Here is a 22,545-nt window from a genome sequence, read left to right as displayed (position 1 = left end):
GCTGAACTTTATGAGATAGATCAAAATAATGTACAGTATTGTTTAATTGTCCCACTCCTGGACCAAGGTATCTCGCAGTAGGGGGAAGATGATAGAAGTAATTTTACATTACATTTTTTTTTTCATTAGCATTAGCAGCCCGTAAATGTCCCACTGCTGGGCTAAGGCCTCCTCTCCCTTTGAGGAGAAGGTTTGAAGCATATTCCACCACGCTGTTCGGGTTGGTGCAATACACATGTGGCAGAATTTCGTTAAATTTGCAGGTTTCCTCTCGATGTTTTCCTTCACCGCCGAGAACGAGATGAATTATATACACATATTATGCACATGAAAATTCAGTGGTGCCTGTCTGGGCTGGAACCCAAAATCATCGGTTAAGATGCACGCGTTCTAACCACTGGGCCATCTCGGCTCGTAACCAAATATACGTTACGTTCATAAAATACAAAGTTAATAATATCTTGCCTGAAAATTAACAAATACTATGAGTGAGAGGTATGCCTCATTTATTTATTTTATCATAACATTTGAATATATTAATAAGAATAGTAAGCTTAATTATTACGAGGCATAAATTAAAATTATATTATTAATAATATCTTAAAACATACTTAATTTGTTTTCTATTTCCTATTAAATACTACACATACTACATCATATTTTCAAGACTAAACCTATGAATTGATTTTGATAAAATGTGACATAAAGATCGCTTGAAACCCAAGAGAGAAAGTGAACTGAATAGCCTTTTTTATAACAATAGTACACGGACGGACAAATGGGCCACCTAATGGTAAGTGGTCACCACTGCCCTTAGACAATGGCCCTGTAGGAAATATTAGTAATTCTATACATGCGCCGCCAACCTTTGGAACTAAGATGGTATGTCCCTAGTAAAGTTACACAGACTCACTCATCGTTCAAACTGGAACACAACAGTACTGAGGAGCTGTTTGGCGGTAGAATATCTAATAAGTGGATGGTACCTACCCAAATGGGCTTGCTCAAAGCCCTACCACCAATTATAACTTCTTCAGATAGTGAAATACTTACTAAGAGTTACCAAATCGTAAACTTTGCGGATCAGAACTTGTCTCATTATAAAAATACATTATACAATTTGAAAAATTTCATACAATATATAAAATCCGCAACTCAAGTCTACAAATTATTAAGCCATTTTAAAAGAATAGGATTAAAATCGCTTTAAAGCGTTAAAACCGCTAAACTATCCTTCAACCGCTTTGTCGTATCAGGAAGAAATTTCCATAATAGTGAAATTAACCAGACCACCATAGCTGGAACTCTCGTGCACCCATAACCATACCACCTTTATACCTATAAGATGGCTCTAGTTAATTTAGACATCTTATAGATTTAACAACATTAATTTTACATATGGTTAATTTTAAAATGGTACTTATTACAATGGATTAAGGTCGTTCATTGAATTTTCAACGGTGGCATTTAAGTTCAAGGGATACGGCGGTTTCATTCATTACAAGGCATGACGCAGGTCTGTGAAAAATGATGTCTTTCAACCTCACTCAAACTGTACATAGATAAGTGAATAAATATATATGTCACTGAGGACTTTATTATGATTATAATACGGTGCTTTAGTATGTTACACATTTTCAATTGTTTTTTTAGGAATTTATTTGTTTTGAAATTACACAATATAATACCAATGTTAACTACTAATAACATAAACCTAACTAAGAAATTAGCTGAAATCAAAAACAGATTTAGTCCAAAAAAATATTCTCTTCCTAATTTACACTAAGATTTTTAAAAGATACCAACTCTTGTTATAAATATCTTATTTGTGTAACATAATTATTTAATGCACGGTTCTATAATATAATATATTTAGTACTCATTATATTTATTTTAGTTTATTTAAAATAAGCAGACCAACTGTCAAATCTTAAGTAATTACCACCGCCCATAGACATTGGTACTGCAAGAAATATTGGGTATGTTTTACATCGTCAAGACATCACCGACCATCTTGTCAACTAAGAATACGCCTATTGTGTCTTTAGATACATTGGCTCACTCAAATTTTAATCCGGGACAAAATAATACTAGGTATTGCTGACTGGCTTTAGATGAGCCGGGTATAGATAAGGAGAAAACCCTCGATGTTTTCTCCTTACACTCACACTATCGTATCGAGATGCTTTTCCGGCAATCTTAATAGATATCATAAATGTATTTAAAACCGTCAATATTAAAAAAACTAACGACATATGGGGCATTTCGGTAAAATTTATGAATAGCACTTTTCAAACATATTTACAATGCATGTGAAAAATCACAGAATGCTATAGGAGTATTCTGTCTAAAGCATTTGATTGTGTAGAACACGAGACGCTACTTTATAAGCATAAATACTACGTTATTAATGGTAAAGCTCTTGATCTCATTGCTTCATACTTAAGTCAAAGAGTCCAACAAACAGTTTTCATTAATGTAAAAACGTCTTATGGATCTACGTCAAAAAAGAGTGTTCCACAAGGATCAATTTTGGGTCCTTTTCCATTTCTAGTATATATAAATGATCTTTATTTTTATGATAAAGGTATTCACTTATTTTCAAGATCGACAGGGAAAAAACTAACAATGACGATGTGAACGATGCATTATCACAAATACACGATTGGTTCACAATAAATAATTTTGCTTAGAATGCTCAAAAAACAAAATGTGTAGTTTTTACCCTACCTATAAGAAATCAAAATTATAATATAGCTTTTAACGGCCGTCTTGATGTAGTCGATAATATGGTGTTTTTAGGAATAGCATTGGATTCAAAACTTCAGTGCAGTCCTCATTTATCGTCCCTAACGGGGAAAAGTATTAAGTATTTGGTCCTGCGTCATGTCTTTCTGGAAGTATCCCAATGGACTAAGAGGCTCGAGGCAATGGAGAGTACACTTGTTCACTATCAAATATCAGATGCGTAGTTATCTAGTCTCCCTTGATAATGACCCCCGTGAACCGGTCAGGACGTCAGTCAATCAATATTAGACAATGATCTAAATGCGTTAACCTACTTGATATCCAGTGATTGGCTTCAATTCATTCGATTTTCCTTAACGATATATAAAATATATTCATTAATAAAACCGGGCAATGTGCGTCGGTCTCGGTCTCCGAGGGTTCCGCACCGCCAGACATATAGACAAACAAACACCGATGCTACAACAAATTTACGGTTTACAGTTTTTTTCCTGCACTTGTGCTACAATATATAGCTTGTTGCTGAAATTCTTGATTAAACGAAGTACCCTGTAGGTGTTGATTCCCTTTACCAAAGTATGGGAAATGCAACCTAAATGGTCATATATTTTTATAGCGTCTTGGTGAGATTTAGTGGTTTAATTTTTTCACAGCTTCAAGTGACCGCAGAGCTCAGAATTTGGTATTAATTTCAACTTTAAACCTTTCCTTTGACAGACGGACAACAAAGTGATCTTATAAAAGGTGCGGAACCCCAAAAATGTTTTTTTTTCTGTGTATGTTTGCTCTGTATACGGTCCAAAATTATTCATCCGATTGTATTAAAATTTCAGTAAGTCTTTCTGGACACTTTTTTTGCTTGTGAAGATTAATAGTCCAAGCAAAATGGTTCCTTGGTATATTTTTCAATAAGAGCGTATTGTGCAGAACCCTTATTTAGCTCGTTGAAGCGGAGACTGGTAGTCATAATTATGTAATTAACTTATCATATATATGTTTTTAATAACATATAAAAACATTATTTGACTCAACCACTAGGAGCTGAGACGGCCCAGTGGTTAGAACACGTGAACTCTTACAGAAGATTGCGAGTTCAAACAAGAGGAAGCAACAAATTCCCTGTGCTTAGTTTTGCTATTTATAATCTCGCGCTAAAAGCTATAAGGGAAGTTGCGCGTTTCAACTAAATTACTTCCCTATGTATCTACCTAACCACATTGGATAAGCGTGTTGCTCCTACCTCATTAGGAAAGAAATTCGTACCCAGCACTTAACTAACAAAATAACAAAATCTTTATATATAAAATTATTTATAACTTTGTGCAAAAGCTATAAGTAATACTTGGTGGTAGGGCTTTATGCAAACCCGTCTCAGTAGGTACCACCCACTCATCAGATATTCTGCCGCCAAGGATCACTACTTGGTATTGTTGTCTTCCGGTTTGATGAGTGCGTGAGCCAGTGTAACCACAGCCAGAGGGGACATAACATCAGAGTTCCCAAGGTTGGTAGCGCATTTTCGAAGTAAGAGATGATTAATATTTCTAACAGCGCCATTGTCTATTTGTAGGTCCGCGTACCTATAAAAAAAACACTCACAAAAAGTTATGTACGATCGCACTTTCGTTCGCCATTCAATTTGTTCAATATATTTCCAATCTGCGACGGGTTACACATGTGTGGACGAATACGTTTTTATAAAACACCGATGTGTATAGAAATCACTGAAGTATTCGGTATGTCACGTAGTTAAAGATCGGCGACTGAAATCGCTAGCCGAATCGAATGAATTTGTTGCACGTATCTTTACTACGAACACATATGTATATTGAATACTTTATATCAAAATGATCAAAATTAAGTGAGTAAAAAAAGGTCTACTATTTTTAATGCCTAAAATAAGTATCAATATCGACCGGGCCTTATTCATTTTTGACCATAGACATTTTTTTTAGGAATAACTAATATTCGAATTTACCCTTCCTTTTAAGTTTACCACTTGTGTGAAAAGTGGGGACGACAATAGCCCAAGGGGACAGGACTTTTTACACCACTAGGCGGCTGTTGATATAAATTACCTGTTTTTTCTGTTATTACAAATAGAAAATGAAATGATATTTTTAAAAAATATTGTAATGGCGGCCAACAGACATTTTCCTTCTAAGACAGGCAATCGCTAGAAATTCGGACAGCTATGCGGACGCACGAGTACCGTCAACCGTCGTCCTTATATATCCGGTCGCAGTGTTGCTATTTATGACTTTAATTTTCTTCTAACAGTATACATACGACGGTAGACGAGCTAATGGGCCACCTTATGATAAGTGGTCACCACCCTAGACAATGGTACTATAAGAGAAGTTTACCATTTCCTACATCTACCTATACCTACCTATTTGGGAACTATGATGTTATATCCTATATGCCTGTCGTTACACTGGGTCACTCACCCTTCAAACCAGAACATAACAATACTAACTGCTATTTGGTGGTAGAATATCTGACGTGTGGGTGGTACCTATTCAGGCTTGGCAGGCTTGTACATTGCTCTACCAAGTAATAAATGTTTATGCGCGATGGTGACCACTTTCCATCAGATGGACATTTAACCGTCCCGTTTTTGTACAAAAACAAACTTAATTATTTTTAAAATCATATCAATAAAATTGTCAAATAGATATTATGATTACATTGAATTCATCCCATTAAAAAAACATTTAATTGAAGCGGTGACATGTACTAAATCAGAAATTTATGAATTCTTCCGCGTTGGGTAATAGATTCTTATGAAGGCGAGAAAATTTACGACATAGGTAATATACTTTCTATGAGCATATAACATTTTTATACTTGTCGAAGCCATATAAACTTTTCCATTAAAGTGTAAATTGAATCGGCATTCGAAATCACTTTAAAATGATCTATATTTTTATGAAAATTTGCTAAATCTTCCCGGCGCTCTCGGATCGCCTGCAGCTCAGACAAAATTGGTTACATTCTATTATATTGAGAGCCGAGATGGCCCAGTGGTTAGAACGCGAACGTCTTATCCGATGATTTCGGTTTCAAACCCAGGCAGGCACCACTGAATTTTCATGTGCTTAATTTGTGTTTGTAATTCATCTCGTGCTTGCGGTGAAGGAAAACATCATGAGGAAACCTGCATGTATCTAATTTCAACGAAATTCTGCCACATGTGTATTCCACCAAAACGCATTGGAGCAGCGTGGTGGAATATGCTCCATACCGTCTCCTCAAACGGAGAGGAGGCCTTAGTCCAGCAGTGGGAAATTTACAGGCTGTTTACGTTATGTTATTATATTTAATAAACGTATTATTCAATGTGTTATGCACGTATAAATAGAATTACATAGCTTAACTTTTCAAGACTGTTAGGATAAAATGACAGTCGAGTTTTTGGATATTTCATCAATTGAATATTTTTATTACCCTTGATATGCATTGGAACTGACGCAATCCAATAGTTCCATTTGTGATAGCGGATATAAATAATACAAAGTTTGAGAGTACTGATTAATAGTAAAATCATAATAAAATTGTAGATTTTCATTTCTTTAAGTGTCTTGTATCGTCCTTAACTACAACCAGACTGTCATCAACTCAGTCTCACTCATTGACACAGTCGAGCCATTTATGATAATAGAAATAAGTCAATCAAAGACAAAATGGTTACCTATTAAAATGTGGTAGTGTTAGTGGCAGTGTTTAGTGGTATAAATGTTATGGTATACGAGTATATCCAGACGAGATCAAAACGTGCAACATTACCAGCTTTACATAGTAATCTAAACAGCTAAATTAGCATTGTGTTAAAATTATAACACTTTATGACTTTATTATGACTATCTGACAATATTGTATTTGTATATAAAAAAAAAAGTCAAATAAACATCGTATAATAAACAACTTCATTAATCATTAAACGGAATTCCAGTGAATCATTAATGAATATATTTATTGTTAATTCTTTAATGCTTATATTTACTATCGACGGTTCTTGTAAATAACGCGTGGACAATTACAACAAATAGAACAAGTACAGCTGGCGACATATGATATCTGAATTGAACCCTCTTCCTTTGACAATAGGGGTGTTTTTAAAACATCCAAATCGTTACTCATTGTACAACACACTGGGTATTTAAATGATATCTTACTATAAAGTCAGTCATTAGGAAATCTTCGAGTGATAAGTGTGCACAGTGTGAAATTATAAGAAAGTTTATTTTAATTTAATGTGTTGAAATATAACGTTAATTAAATTATTTATAAATAAATAAATCAGGTGACACTAAAGGTTGGTAGCTCTGTGTGTTTGTGTTTAATATTTTCGATTTCTAGATCATTGTTCTTACACGAAATTATAGAACATTATTGATATTAGAAAATTAAAATTAAAATACGTTCGTTAAATCGTCATTTGTACTTATTATTTGTAAATAATTTCAAATTACTCATTCATAATAAATCAATACAAATGCAGACATGTCAAAATATCGTACAATAATTTTTAAGAAACTAGAAACAGTTACATTTCGTTTTGTTACAATTTCACGAATTAACAAATTCCGTCTTCAGTATGTCATAAATAAATCTGATATTAATACTTAACAACGTTATACGTATATCATTGCCTCTTGGATCTCATTAATATATTCAGCGTACAAAATATGTCTGTCCGGCAACCAATCAAATCGATCATATGTATCACGGAATAGAACACTCAATACTCAATTTTATATACAATTTTGATTTACCTGTAACGATCTATGTAGTTCATAATAAATGAACTATGTGATATTGTATAAATTGTACAAAAAGCAATGATAACTACCGCAAAATTCATTATTTCAGATGCAGAAACTAATTCTATTACTTATCTGCTTAACTGCAAAACATGCTCTTTCGAGTCCAGTTATGACACGACAAGATTTATTCAAACAAGCACATAGAGATGTATTCTGTGCGAATTTAATAAATTTCAACGACTTCTATTACTCAATGGACGAACCTAAAAACATAACTGGCATACCAGCCGATATGACTGTCCATTGGAAGACTGGCAAAGTATTCTACACGCTAATAAGCGACGAAATGAAAATGAACCTGCAAGTCTTACATCCCAGCGGTGAAACCGAGACGATAAAAGTGGCCGGTTTAGGTCAATCGACGACCGTTGATAACCTCAACGATATTGTATATCTTGCTACTGATAATGGTATTTATAAATATAAAGATGACGGCTCAATCGAACTTTACACGGCTCTGGGGGAGGACGTTATGTATATAACAGTTTCGAGTGATGGAAGTACTATGTACATAGCTACATGGCCGCAGAATCGAGTACATAAAATAACAAATGATGGTCAAAAACAGGAAACGTTCTCACCTATACCTAACGGTCACGGTTTGACGGTGGATACTAGAAATAACATATTTTTCGCAGCGACTAAAACGTCTTATGTATTGAAAGCAGGTCAAAGCGTACCGATTAAAATCAAAGGATTGCCCAGCGAAAGAATGACCGGTGTATTCGTTAGTCGATCGGACGAAATATTTGCAATGGACGAAAGTAGTAACCTCTACAGTATTGATGCGGAAAATGCGAGCGCAAAGCACTTGGGTACATTCAACGTATCTGGTGTTAACACATTCGCTCTCGATTCAGCTGATAACGTGCTGATCGGTGTTAAGAATGGAATTTTGAAGTTTTTAGCTTATGAGAAAAATCCCTGCAGTGACTACCAAAAGTAAATTATTTATTTTAATATTATTTATGTTGTTAATGAAAATTTTACGTATAATTGTTTTTAATTAAATTTTTAGTTGTATTTATATTGTTCTAACTTTTATTTACTTCTATAAATATCTACATGCTAAAAATAATATAATATTAAATCTAATATATTTAATTAACTAACATATCATACTAAGGTTTGATATTAACGATTAATTTTCTTATTGAACTTTGTCTAATTTTAAATGTATACTCTTGATTCTAAAGAGATGATTTTTAAGTGACTTTTTTATGATTCAAATTGTACTCTATTGTGGTACAGCCTTAATGAACCCACATATATTTCTTTGACAACTTACTCAAAGCTTAAAACAAAAACGAAAAAATATTTGTATTTCCAAAGGTGCGAAACTATAACGATGATTTGATTGCGTTAAATTCATAGACATTCTGACAAAATCACGTATAAATCATAACGAAATTCGTTCAGTATTTTCTCTTATATAATAACTTCATGCCAATTTCTTTGTTAGAGACAGTACAAATCAATATTAACATAAATAACATTTTAACTTTAAACTTTATATACTTATAAAACTAATCTTTATACTTAACGATATGTTACGTATTTTAGTATGCAACACAATATTCCCAAAAACGCTTAACATACTTGACTTGAAGCGCACATTAAGATCCGATATCGCTTGTTTAATAGATGCCTATCCGTTTAGAATAATATCTAACTAATATTTTAAATGCGAAAGTAACTCTGTCTGTAACCTCTTCACGCTTATATCGCTGAATCGATTTAGGTGAAATTAGGTATGGAAATAGTTTGAGTCCCTGGGAAGGACATAGACTTTTTTATTCGCTCCTTAAAGGGGTAAAGTCGATGGAAATAGTTTTTGTGCTAAAAGTAAAGTTTTATAAATTTCGCGCTGGTAAAATCGCAGATTCAGCTAGTATTTATATATACCTAGGTCAGAATTTTGTTTGATTTGACATATAAGGAGAAAACACATGGATGAAGCTTAGATGCCTTCAATAATATATCCATTAGAACAGAAAAGATATGTCGGTATTTTGTTATAATTGTTTTCTAAGTAATGTAGTAAGTTCGAAAGTACAAATTACAATAATGTTATTAACTCTTCACTGACTTGCAAAATAACGGGTAAATCAGCTGTCTTATATCATAAAACATCTCAAAAATAACATAAAATACACCTAAAAGTGTAACTCAAGTAGATTTTTATGAAAAAACATTTTTCATGGAATTATTTGAAATTTTCTAGATTTCCGTGCACTTTATTTTTAAGTTTCTAGAGCAAAGAAAACCACGAGCGAAGCCGTAATACTCTAATAACATAATTATTCATAAGCTGCTTTTACAATTTTACATAAAAATACATGTCTACTACAAATTAATTTTCCCTTTTGTAAATGCATTAATATAATATAATAAATTCGTGATAGAAATTAACCATCAGCAACGTTTAAATTTTTAATTTGAATTACATATAGAATTAATTAATATCGAACTGAAATTCTATCGCCATTTCGTCACACATCGGTGGCATCCCTTCCATATTTTTGACAGTCAATAAACAATTGTGATGTAATGACGTTTTTATATTGAAAGAAGTGATTATCTATGACATTTAAAAAAAACTCTCATATTGGACCATGTCTTACTCATCGCTTCCAAACACCAATTAGGAACTGTTAAAGTTTTATAAAATGTAGAGAAGCATATAATTACGTACTGTAAAACGTCCACATTTGACTATATATGCAGGATAATAATCCGATAAGGTTATTAAGCTGGTGATGGCATCTTGCTATCATCATTAACACATAATAGCAGCATAAGTCCTTATTGGGCTAGAAATAGAGTTAATACCCTGCGGCTTTAATATGGCTTAATCTATACAACCTTAATTAACTAATACAGGACGTAAAGGCAAACAAATACATAACAAGCTTTAAAACAGTTAACTAAGAAATAAGCTAAATTCTAAATATTAATTAATTGAAAATATTATAAATATTGTAAGTTTAAATGGATTAAATTTGACGTCGTATATATAAATAAAAAAACCAATAACAAAAAAAAAGAATAAACTAACTAAAAAATAAATAAAGAATTTTATTCTATAAGAAATAATCAAGTATTATATTTTCAAAGAGCATGTCATTATTTTTATAGGTCTCTCGCTCTCTCGTTTCTGCTCGAAACACTAGGAAACCACAGTGTATAAAAGTATTGTAAATAAACTAATGTTCTGCATTTAATATAATTATTTTTTTTTATTTAAGCTTTTTTTTAACATTTAACAACAATTAAATAAGTACATATAATAATTAATCTTTAATAACTAAATATTTTTAAAGGCTAAACAAAATTGGAAAACGACACAGTAGAAGACGTAAACATAGACGTACAACAACTACTACTGAAGAAAATGAAGAATACGAAGATTAAATACTATCAATTTATTATGCACTAGGTACTTTACAAAAAATCGAAAAATAAACAGGTTTACACCATTTTGTTTTTAATTTGAAAACAACGCCATCTAATTGTAGGTATACAAACTTTATTAAATGTTATCAGCATCTTCAACGCCATCTTGTACAAAAATGATGAACTCGATAGTATTTTAGGAAAAACATATTGAAAATATGGCAGTTTACATTTTATTAAATTTAAGAATTAAAGTAAAGAAAAATGCAAATTGTTTTTTTGTTCAAGAATATAAGTTTTATTTAATATTTTTATTTTATTATTTAAATCATTAAATTTTATTTTATTGTTAATATTATAAAACTCGTGTAAATTTGCTTAAGCTAGGTATAATTTATGGCATATGCAGCAGTAAAAAATGATTAAAATAGTATTTCAAAGAAAGATTTTAGTTAAAAAAAGAAAAGAAAGTAAATTTATATAAGTCGTATCACAATTGTCATTGGTCAAATTTTTTCAAAATATAAATCATATTAGATGAAGTAATTTCAAAATGTTACTAACAAATTTTGAAGCACTACTTTTATTAATTAATTAATAATTTTAAGAGAGCTAAATTTCATGCTTGAAAATTATAATCTATAATTATGTTTGTGCTGTTTATCATACTAGCAACACTATGATGCCGTACAATAAATTAAAAGGGCAACACAAGAGTACGTCGAACGAATCCCAAGCTCCAAGTCTGGAGATTCCTACAACTTGTCATTCAGTAAATTTGTCAAACAAAGTTGTCATACGCGTTGGGAATGTGTCAGTGAGCGATCGTTTGCCGCTTGGTGTATAATATTTGTATCGTAAATGTGGTGCGTTTGTGTGATCATGAAAAAACACGTAATAGATTACTTAATTATAAAGTGATAAGAGTGTTTTGAGTTTAGTGTCTTGTTAAAAAAGTTATTTTCTTTTGTATGTCATCGGACTCTCAATATGGCGGCTCCCCGTCACAAATCACAACAGAAAAATATTTCTTCGATATTTTCGAAGCTACATGGTGCTTTTTCTGATGCCGTCTGTCCCACTAAGCTGGCGACAGACAAACGGACTCTCGATAAGACTTGGAAATTAATGGACAAAGTTGTAAAATTGTGTCAACATCATAAGATGAACTTAAAAAATAGTCCGCCGTTTATTCTTGATATTTTGCCCGATACATATCAGAGGTTGCGTATAATATACTCGAAATATGAGGATAACATGCAGGAGTTGAATAATAATGAACATTTTAACATATTTATTATAAATTTGATAAGAAAGTGTAAACAAGCTATAAAGCTGTTTAAAGACGGTAAAGAAAAGATGTTTGATGAGAATTCGCATTACAGACGTAACTTAACGAAGCTTAGCTTAGTGTTCAGTCATATGTTGAGCGAATTAAAAGCAATGTTTCCCAACGGAACGTTCGCGGGCGACCAATTTCGTATTACGAAAAGCGATGCTGCCGAATTCTGGAGAACTAACTTCGGAAACAGGTAAGGTTATATCGACGTATGTTCACGTTCAATTTGTTATCATCAAATACAGTAGCACATTAAATTATAAGTAAAACATGGATTATTTATCCTTATGAACTTCTTTTAACCACATTAGATACATTTATTTCATATAAACTTACTTATTATAATAGTATTAGAAGAAACACAAAGTTATCCATACATCCTACTAAAACACAAACTGAAAGAATTTATTTGTCATTAAAGTCATTAGCGTATAATTCAGTCAATAAGACATGTCTGTACGTTCATTTTTTTTATTTGAAATAGGTGTGTAGACTGGCCAATACCCAACCATATACATAGGCTGTATTAGAAATATTAAACATTAATCATAAAATCAATGCCACAAACCTTGAGACTTGTCTCGGTGTAAGTCTCTTTTGCTATCATTACAATCGCTCAAATTATCCTTTACACCCTAACATGTCAAAACTAAGTTTGGCTGTTTGCTAGTAGAATTTGTCTTTGGTAGTTGCTACCTGTGTAGGTAAACTTTCCAGGCTTATTTTCTTTACATCAATACTAATTAATTTATGTTAACTAGCTAAGTCTCTCTTTCATTATATTCAATTAATATTCATTTTCTCATTGAAGAAAATATATCTACAACTATGGTATTTTCTTCTATACAACTAAACTACACAACAATTGTTTATTTATTTCCCACTGAACTTTTCCGAGTGATAACTTTTTTTTGTATTTACACAAACAGAGATGTGGGAATATGTTTGAATGCCAGGAAGTGAATGAGTGTGCATTTGTTACCAAGTCACAGGTAATAAAGTACTTCCTATGTGCATACATAGCTTAGAAAACAATAATAGTTTTGTATCTACATTTTTTCCTTTCGAACAGCAAATTGCTCTGCCTTTATGTTGTATTTGTTGTTGTTGTTGCCTTTATGTTCAATGACTATAGGTTTAGGTGCAATACATACATTTATAATACCATTTAAAGGCAATTTTGGCATGTTGTTAGATCATAGTAATGTACAAAAAAATTTTAGTTTAATTTTTTACGACAAAATTGATTCCTTACATTGCCAATGCCCCAACCTTGGAAACTAAGATATTGTCTCTTGTGCCTATAGTAGCACTGGCTCATCCTTCAAATTATTTGTTAGTTATTTTAGTAATATTTCGTAAAGCTACACTTTTACAATTCTAAAATATTAAAATACATGTTAAAATCAAAGAAAAGTAATCTTATGCTAAATTATAGCCATTCATATTTAACTAATACAATCAACAAACAAAAATTTTGTAATTATTTAATGCTTTAGGTAATATAAGTTGATTACTGTATCAACAGTCTTTTGTAAGTATGAGTCTATGATATTTTTATAAATGTAACTGAAATTTTGTAAGTATGTTTTTCATAGATGTGAGAATACATATTATATTATAAAGTACTTACATTGCCAATGCACCACTAATATTAAGAATTTAGATGTTTCAGCCTTAAATTACACTGGTTTTCTTACTCTTTTAATCAATAGATAACAGAACTTGCAATATTAACTTAAAAAATCAGATTTAAATAGTTATTCTTAACTTAAAATAGCTTATTTATATCTTTATTCGAGCATGCATGAAATGCGTCAGTTTTAATCAGCAGTGTAAAACACAGATTAGTTAAATTTGCACTGCTTGGAGTGGGGACAAAAATTAAAAATTAATTGCCTGTTTCTTTTTTTTTACATTCTTTTCAATATGTACATAAATTTAATCGTTTATTTACATATATTATATATGAGTCTCTGCCTTGTTGGCCCAGTGGTCGAGTGGATAAAAATATATTGGGTTGTACAGAATTCTTAGGCGGGAACCTGGAAGTTGGAAGTGTAGACTCCCGTGCCTCGGAAATCATGTTTTCAGATTTGCCATTCCATCGTATTATGAGAGTGAGTAAATAGAGAGTGCACCTGTGTTTGTGCACACACTTCTGCACTATAATATGTCCTGCCTATGTGAATGGTCTCCCTTGTTATTGGCCCCTTTGGGTGAAATCGGTCAGGACAACATTATTACATATTTATATGACAGTTTATTTGTTTTGTTTAATTTGGTATCATTGGAAAGGTCTTGACCTGAATTTGTACCTCTTCAAGTTAATTTTTGGTGTAATAGATAAGATTTGTTGGACTTTAAATAAATTATAATATGAATATATATAAGTAACTGTAATGCACTCATGTATCATTGTACCTGAGAGCATTAATTTTGTATTTAAAAAAATAAGTCATATAATTGCAGTGTTAATTTGGTTATCTGAATGACATAAAACTTTTTTTTTTATGTAAATCACAAGCGCAATGACTACACTGTATTATGCCAATGATTAAAATACAAAGTAATAAAAAAAGTAGTTATTAGTGAATCTAGTCAACTATATAGGTCATGGTTCCCAAATATGGCAATCATAATTGCACTCCCTATTCCCTCCAGTATCACAGATAGAGGAGGACGGTAATCCTATACGACTAGATAGATGCCGAACGCAAGATCAGTGACTACTACAATGACTAGTGCTTTACGGGGCACGGAAGTGTAACACTGTTCTTCCACTCCCTAAGATGTCATTTTGATTTATACTCGGGTAGTTTGATTGCAATTAATGGATTTGTTGCATATTCCAAATGGTTTACTAATAGCTCTCCTATATTATACACTACAAACAGTTCCACTACACTATTCCACTCAACTAATAACAGTAGGGTATTTTTTTTTTTTTATATTACTCCACAAGGAATTGAGGCATTGGGTGGGAAGATTGCTAAGATAAATTGATAAATAAATATTCTAAGCAATATTCGCAAGCACAATAAAAATGGTGAAGATGAAATCATTGATGAGATATGTAGAGGAATTCTTTGTTTTGTTTTTGTTTTTTTTTTGCTGAATAATTTCTCAAATCTGTCGTAGGCTTAAGGCTATTCAGCCTGCTGGTAAATCAACCTCGTTCGATATTTGCGTCACTATTAAAAATACTACCGATATCATACTCATTCATAACTATGACACGCAATCTTATCGTTTTATCATACTGAATGGAGAGATTAGGACCTACTGTTTCCGTTGACAAGCATAATCGTTAATGGTTTATCAAAGTCCGGTACACTTTTACTAGGTATGTACATATTGGTTATATATATATAATACATTGTAGATTCCATTTAATATTCATTATAAACGTATTGTATAATTATGAGGTTTAATTTACATAAGGATTATAGATGTTAAGAAAGTGTGGAATTCGAATCCGTTGATTTCCATAGAAAAAATATATATAAGTTTTATTTGTGTACTTTTCGCTCGCGGCTCTTGCCGCCTTTTTTGAGCGATCGATGGTTCTAGATATAAAAACGTCCTTAGGTTTCAACCGGGGTTCGTACCAAATCAAATTCGGTTCATTAGCTTAGTCGTGAAATTATAATAGATTAGTTTACATAATTGTACTTGGGATACTGTAACTAAACGAGTGATAAGCATGAGCGTAGAGGGATGGAGAACAGGAGAACGACCTAAGAAGAAATGGTTGGAGTGTGTGGGAACATATATATGAGAGATGGATGTGAACGATCAGACGACGAATAATAGATGAGAAAGAAAAGAAAAAATAAAAAGGAAAGTGCCGACCCCAAATAGTTTGGGACAAGAACGCAAGATTGGTATACGCAGTTGACAATCTAGCTTTAAGAAGAAAAGTGTGTTGTTTCCTCTATATAATTTTCAGTCCATATGGCTTTTACGACTATTTAAAGTTCCCTTAAAACTGGCGATAGCTGCACATAAAAAAAAAACAGTTACTGTCTCGTTTTGAACAACGCCAGACATAGATGTGCAGAAAAATAAAGAGTATTCTTGATGGCATTTTACTAAATTTTTACGAATTAACAAAGAATTTATTTTGAAATAAGCCACTGGCTGGTTAGAGAGCGGCGCTATGGATGTATAAGAAAAAAATGATAAACGAACACATAATTAAAGTAAATTGTTTTCGACAAACTCCAATTCTAACTGAACTAATGTCTACTATTGATCATTTTGGCACCAAATGTAGATGAGTGACAGTTTACAATGAAATGAAATCAAAACAGAACCTGTCATAGGTTTAGAAACTCCTAAAAATCCTTTGAATAAACGCGAAGTTTGTGCGGGAGATCCACTAGTTTTAATTGAATTTCGTTAACCTGACGATAGGAAATGCTCCTAAGAGCTGTTTGAATAAATAATAACCTGTATTTACTTTTTTGTAAAACGATTAGAATGGACCAAACAATCGTTAAAGATAAAGTCAGCTGTCGACGAAGATTGGTCCTGGATGTTATAAAGGATGGTAGCGGAAAAGCAAAGCTACAATTAGTTTGTTCAACGGAGCGTTGCGGTCGTATTTCCAATTCAATAGGTTGATTGGTGTACAGTTCCATAATTCACTTCAATGATTGCTCTAAAACGGTATACCGTTAAATCTATTTCAATTTAATGTCATTTTTCATATCCGTCTTAATATAGAATTATAGTGCGTGACGTTTTCAAATATGAAAGATCTGAGAAGATACTTTTGAAATTGGATTCATAGTTTTACAAGAATTATTATTAAATATTCGTGAAATGAAATTTTGTAATAATGATGTCATTTAGGGAGCAATTGTAAAAAATACTTATTGAAGTAACGTATATAGAAATGAAATCATGTAAATTTATCGCCAAGGAAATTACAGTTTAAGTTACAAGGCTTTGAAAGATGTTTAGAAAATAAGCTTAAGATAAAAAGAGTTGGGCAAAACACGTATTAACTATATATTAGTGAACGTGTTAATTTATGCCCGTCTCTATATGTATAATATACCTATATTACATTAAACGGAATGTATATTAATAATATAAATATAACCTTTACTCATGTTCAAATATAGAATACCTAAATTTTATACCAGTAATCGAATGGAGATAATCAAAAACATTAACCAAATTAAATTTTTGAATCAACTCTTCTCAATTTAATACGACTTTCTTGGACATTAGATTATCTTCTTCCTATTGATGTTTGTCGTTTATGCGTTCTTAAATCTTTGAACAGATTGAGTTGAAAATTGGCTAAATAGTTCTGCAACTGTCGTAAACCTTCTTGACCGAAAAAAGGCAAGACTTATTCATTGTATGTTGGTCCTACAATTAAAAGGTTAGACTCTCATTCTACCCGCGCGAAGTCAGGACGGGTAGAGTAATGTAAATATGTTTTAGCATTAAATATTTGCAAATAAATTTCTTTAGATTACATCGGTACCATTTATATTTGTGCGTGTTCACGTCTGACTCACGACGGATGCAAATTAAAACGAGCTCGTACACATGTTAGTTTCCTTCCTGTTATTGAATAGTATGACAGATGGACTTTATAAAGGGAGCGAGTTGATCGTTTAGTAAAATGACAACCAGTAGATAAATCTGGATTAAGTTGAGTTATTAATGTCTGTAAAAGGAATATTCTCATAGATCATCTTGTACAAGTAACATTTAAGTTTTGATATTAGTTACGTATTGTAGAAATTCAATGAATAATAATTTTTTTATCACGTTTGCAAAAGCAATTTCAACGCATTCGTTTGTTTTTACAACATTCGCGCACAATCGGAATTTTATGTTAAAGTATAAATAATGTGACCTAAAATTTTCCCACGCGAAACGCCTTGAGACAACATAGTTGAATAATATACAGACATTGTTTTTTTATGTCTGGCCAATGAAGAAATTTTATTTTTGAGTTTGCTATATTGCTCTATGATAATCTTAGTTTATTTATAGAAATATAGCGAACTAAAAGAGAGATATATAGATATATATATATAGCGTTCGTTAGCGTATCGTTTGCAAAAATCTGGCGGAGTAAATAAATGAAAGCGAAACAAAATTCCACATTCGAAAAACCTTATGCAATTAAAGCAAGTTAAAGATGAAAAACTGATTTTAGTTCAAACGCTATTATATACTATACACATACATATATACACTGTATTTGTCTTTCAAAGCGAATTTTGCTTTGGTTACAAAAATGCGTTGAATATTTTATTCAAAAACAAATAATTTATAAAACAATTTAACATTGATATTTAAAATATTTATGTAAAAATCCGAATTGAATTTCAATAAAATAATACACACCATGAACGATGAAGCTGCGCACTAAGCAGCTTACACAAGGTTCATCAGCGACATCATTAGCCTTTGATGATAGCAATCTCGCAGAAATTGTTAACGTCAAAGGATTCTCTTAAAAGCATGTCGACGAACTTTTGGCAGACAGGCATCTTAACGTTAAGCAAAGATTTCGGGTATTATAACATACAATAGGTACACCAAAACACCGCTTAAATTTCTTAAAAACTGACAGAACTCTTCAATGAAGCTTTAGTTTTTTGGGTAATATCCAAAATGTTTTCTCAATATTCTAAGTCAGTTTGACTGAGAAACGTAAGAATTTGTTCAACATCCTAAAACAAAACATTGAACCACTGATCTCTTTCCGCCAATTTAGTACATATGTGTAATGTTTTATTAACGTTACAATACGTCGCAATGACGTCAGTGCATATGGGGTCGTTATGTCTGCCGGATGTTTTGAGCGGCGGATGGAGTTCCCGATAGTCAGGACAGTCGTTTTTAGATGATTTTGTTGTTTATTATGTCTGATTGTTAACGACGGATATATTATCTTCTCTATATTAAACTTCTGTTAAGATTCATAAAATAGTATAATCACTAAGTATTCATATATATATTTAATTTTTAATTTACGTATGTGGATTATTTATTCTTATTCAAATAATGTTATCAATGGTTCGTATTTTTGCTCCATTATTAATTCACGTATCCTTTACATGGTCTTAATCAAGTTTTATACTAATTCTAGTTGAATCTGCGGCTTTACCCGCGTGATATTTATAAAACTGTTATAGTTTATAATATATGTATAACTACAGGACACAAACCGTCAGCCCCTATTTTATCCTCTCCAGTGGTGCATTAACCCAATGTCCTTCTCAGGATCTCAAAGTATCTCCAGCGGCTTAAGCGTGAAGAGGTAACAGAGTTACTTTCGCATTTATAATATTACTATATATATTTTATAAAGAATACTAGCAATGGCCCAAATCTTAATTAAGGAATTACTAATATTCCTATTTATCCCTCCTTTTAAGTTTAGCACCTGTGTTAGGAGTGGGGACGTCAATAACCCAAGGGGTCAGGAACGATCCTGCGACTTTTTACATCGCTAGGCGGCCCGAAAACCATTGCGCTATTGACGAATGAAAGAAGATTTATAATTAGGAAAAGAAAAAGATAAAGAACGAAGAAAAAATATAAAATTCACTTTTAATAATTGTCCTCGTGACGGAATTGCAAAAAAAGTCTATTAATATTGTTAGCCGTTATTACGTTGATCGTAAAATGAATTTAGTTTTCATAACCGTATCCGTTAACTCAACGAGACTGAAATAGTATTTCTCTATAACCTGATAGGGCTGTAAGCGCATTTCTCGCAACGGAAGTACATTTTATGAAATCATAAATGTACATTCCTATCAGTTGCTAAACAATAAACCGTTTCTGAATTAATATTTCCAATTATTTTAATATGCAAAAACACGTGTATCAATTCTAATATCAATATTATAAGTATCAAGTGCTTGTTTGTTTGAACGTTCTATCTCTTGTTTTATTTTCTCAGTAGAATATACATTCCGGATCAGTGGAAGATTTATATTTAAAATGACAAGTCCAAGGTGGATATAAAGCTACTTCAATTAAGTATATATTTTGATTATGAGATCACATACTACTAGCGACGGATGAAATTTATTTATAAAGAAGATGATATTATATTATTGATACGCTATATCACTTAACAGTAAAAAAGCTATTCACTAGTGAAAAAATAATAGAATTGGATCATTAGTACCTGACATTACCCCTACATACAAACAAATGTATTTACAAGTGTGTTGTTACCAACTACGGCAGCAGAACGGAGTAAAATTCAGTCATATAAATATACCTACCCAAGTTTTCCACTTGTTTACTTGATCAGCAAGTTTCCATACATGTTCCATTATCATGCAAAATGTACATGGATCACTAAATCTGTATTGCATTAATATATTTTAAAAAAAACAATGTGCTTGTGATGTCTTTTTTTATTTTCGAAATGATTTTAATAGAAAATATTTTGGAATTATAAATTATACCAATATTTTCAATGTTATTGTGGTGTTTGAAGATAAGATTATATTCTTATATAAATGCAATGGAGTATTAATTTGTATTACACCACGTTGAGGATTGATTGAAGATATTTATTACGGTGAACTTACCTTCATTGTTCGAAGACACTGATGTTCAGAGTAATCTGAACGTTTGACTAGCTTAAGCGGAATTTTTATTCGTTTTTCTTAGATTAAATATTATATAAGAAATAAGAACGAATTTGATTGTGTGAACGAAGATGGCATAGTGATTAGAATAAAGTAATCTTATCGTAAAATTGCAGTTTTATACATGGGCAAGCAACACTGAGTTTTCACGTGGTAAATTGTCTTGATAACTCATCTTGTGCTTGGCGGTGTATGAACGTCGTGAGTAAACCTGAATGTGAATACGTCAAGTGTAGCCAGTACCTGCTTTAAGGAATAAGCGAAAAATTTTCTAGTCAAGATGTAAGGAAGCGCGGTGAACACTGGGACATATATATAGACTTACTTAACCTTTGTTTTAATGTGTTTGTGTAAGTGTGTTTTGTGAATGGTAGGTAGGCTCGATAGTTACATAAATAAATTTCAAAACGGAAAGTATGTTGCATCGAAGGCGCTATGATCTTCAATCTTCAGAATAAAAACCAGTTTGCCATAAAGTATTTGCTTTAGCATAACGCTTCGTGATCGGTTAAATGTCACGTGCAGCTGACATTTGAATCGAGGGTCCAGTCAAACGGAATATGAATAAGGTAGCGGATAGAAGAAAGAATAATTGAATTTATAATCATTGGAGTTATTTTGTCACCAATACACTAATTTATACAGCTTGAAATTTTGCATTAACGCCTTATTTTAAGGGTTCTATCTGTGCGAATTAAGTAACTTTAGAGTAAGACCTAACTTGGCTTTAACACATCTGGGTAGGTACCACCCTATCATCATATATTCTACCACCAAGCAGCAATACTTAGTTATTGTTCCGGGTTGAAGAGTGAGTGAACCAGTAACTTCAATCAAGATACTTTGTTCCCAAGGTTGATGATGCATTGAAGATGTAGGGAATGGTTAAAATTAGTTACGGCATCAATGTCTTTGGGTGGTGGTGACTATATACCATCAGGTAGCTCATTTGCCAGCATACCGATGCCATCAAAAAAAACTTGAGATTCTGGCCAGTTCTACTCCGTCTAAACTGCGTATGACAAAATTGCTGTTAGAGCCTTTGAATCTATACACTAATATTATCTAGTTGTTGTTTTGTTGTTGCTGTTTAATTGTTTGTGTTAAATATATTTGTATACGATAGACCATTTATTGAGAAAGACTATAAGATATAATAAAATATCACGCCACGATATATTGAGGCGAAACCACGACGCGCAGTCAGTCGTGAATATGACTTGTGATATATCCTGTCAAGATATTGTACATAAATATGTACCTTGTTAGATTCAAACAAAAACAAAGTAGAAATTTAAGTAGTTTTTTGCTCTATCTAAATCTCGTTAACGCTAATAAAAATTGGTTTGGATTGGAGAATTTAAATTCGTGCTTGCTGCCGTACGGCTGGTGTTTTTGTCAAGTTGTTATTTCCTGTTTAAATATAACGACCTTACAATTTTATAAAGCTTTTTCTATTATTTAGTAATACGTAAACATACGACCGAGATGGCCCAGTGGTTAGAACTCGAAAAGTGTAAATGAAGATTTATGGTTCGAAGTGGACAAGCATCACTGAATTCATTTCATGAATTTTGTGCTT

The 22,545-nt window shown here is 32.1% G+C and overlaps 2 protein-coding genes across 3 annotated transcripts in view; both read left to right on the top strand.

Moving 5' to 3' along the window:
- Nucleotides 1-6,942: 6,942 nt before the first annotated feature.
- On the top strand, nucleotides 6,943-11,056 carry LOC125074024. Its single transcript, XM_047685201.1, has 3 exons — nucleotides 6,943-7,066; nucleotides 7,624-8,519; nucleotides 10,901-11,056. Exons 2-3 carry the CDS (start codon nucleotides 7,624-7,626, stop codon nucleotides 10,989-10,991), a joined length of 987 nt encoding a protein of 328 aa, XP_047541157.1. The 5' UTR covers nucleotides 6,943-7,066; the 3' UTR covers nucleotides 10,992-11,056.
- A 715-nt stretch (nucleotides 11,057-11,771) lies between these two features.
- Nucleotides 11,772-22,545, top strand: part of LOC125074009 (E3 ubiquitin-protein ligase CBL) — a 77,136-nt gene continuing 66,362 nt past the window's right edge. For both annotated transcript variants that reach the window (XM_047685173.1, XM_047685174.1), the window contains exon 1: nucleotides 11,772-12,505. In XM_047685173.1, coding sequence (XP_047541129.1) covers nucleotides 11,964-12,505 — 542 coding nt within the window. In that variant the 5' untranslated portion in view covers nucleotides 11,772-11,963. The remainder of the gene's footprint in view (nucleotides 12,506-22,545) is intronic.

The sequence above is a fragment of the Vanessa atalanta genome, chromosome 26, assembly GCF_905147765.1.
Source record: "Vanessa atalanta chromosome 26, ilVanAtal1.2, whole genome shotgun sequence".
Taxonomy (NCBI): domain Eukaryota; kingdom Metazoa; phylum Arthropoda; class Insecta; order Lepidoptera; family Nymphalidae; genus Vanessa; species Vanessa atalanta.
Note: the sequence above shows the minus strand (reverse complement) of the source record. Positions and strands in the feature narration are given on the sequence as shown.

What these genes read in the sequence shown, in the direction of transcription:
- LOC125074024 (XM_047685201.1), top strand. Translation starts at nt 7,624, where the DNA reads ATGCAGAAACTAATTCTATTACTTATCTGCTTAACTGCAAAACATGCT. An exon ending in CCCTGCAGTGACTACCAAAA is followed by an intron (nt 8,520 to 10,900) that starts GTAAATTATTTA and finishes ATATTTTTAAAG; the next exon opens with GCTAAACAAAATTGGAAAAC.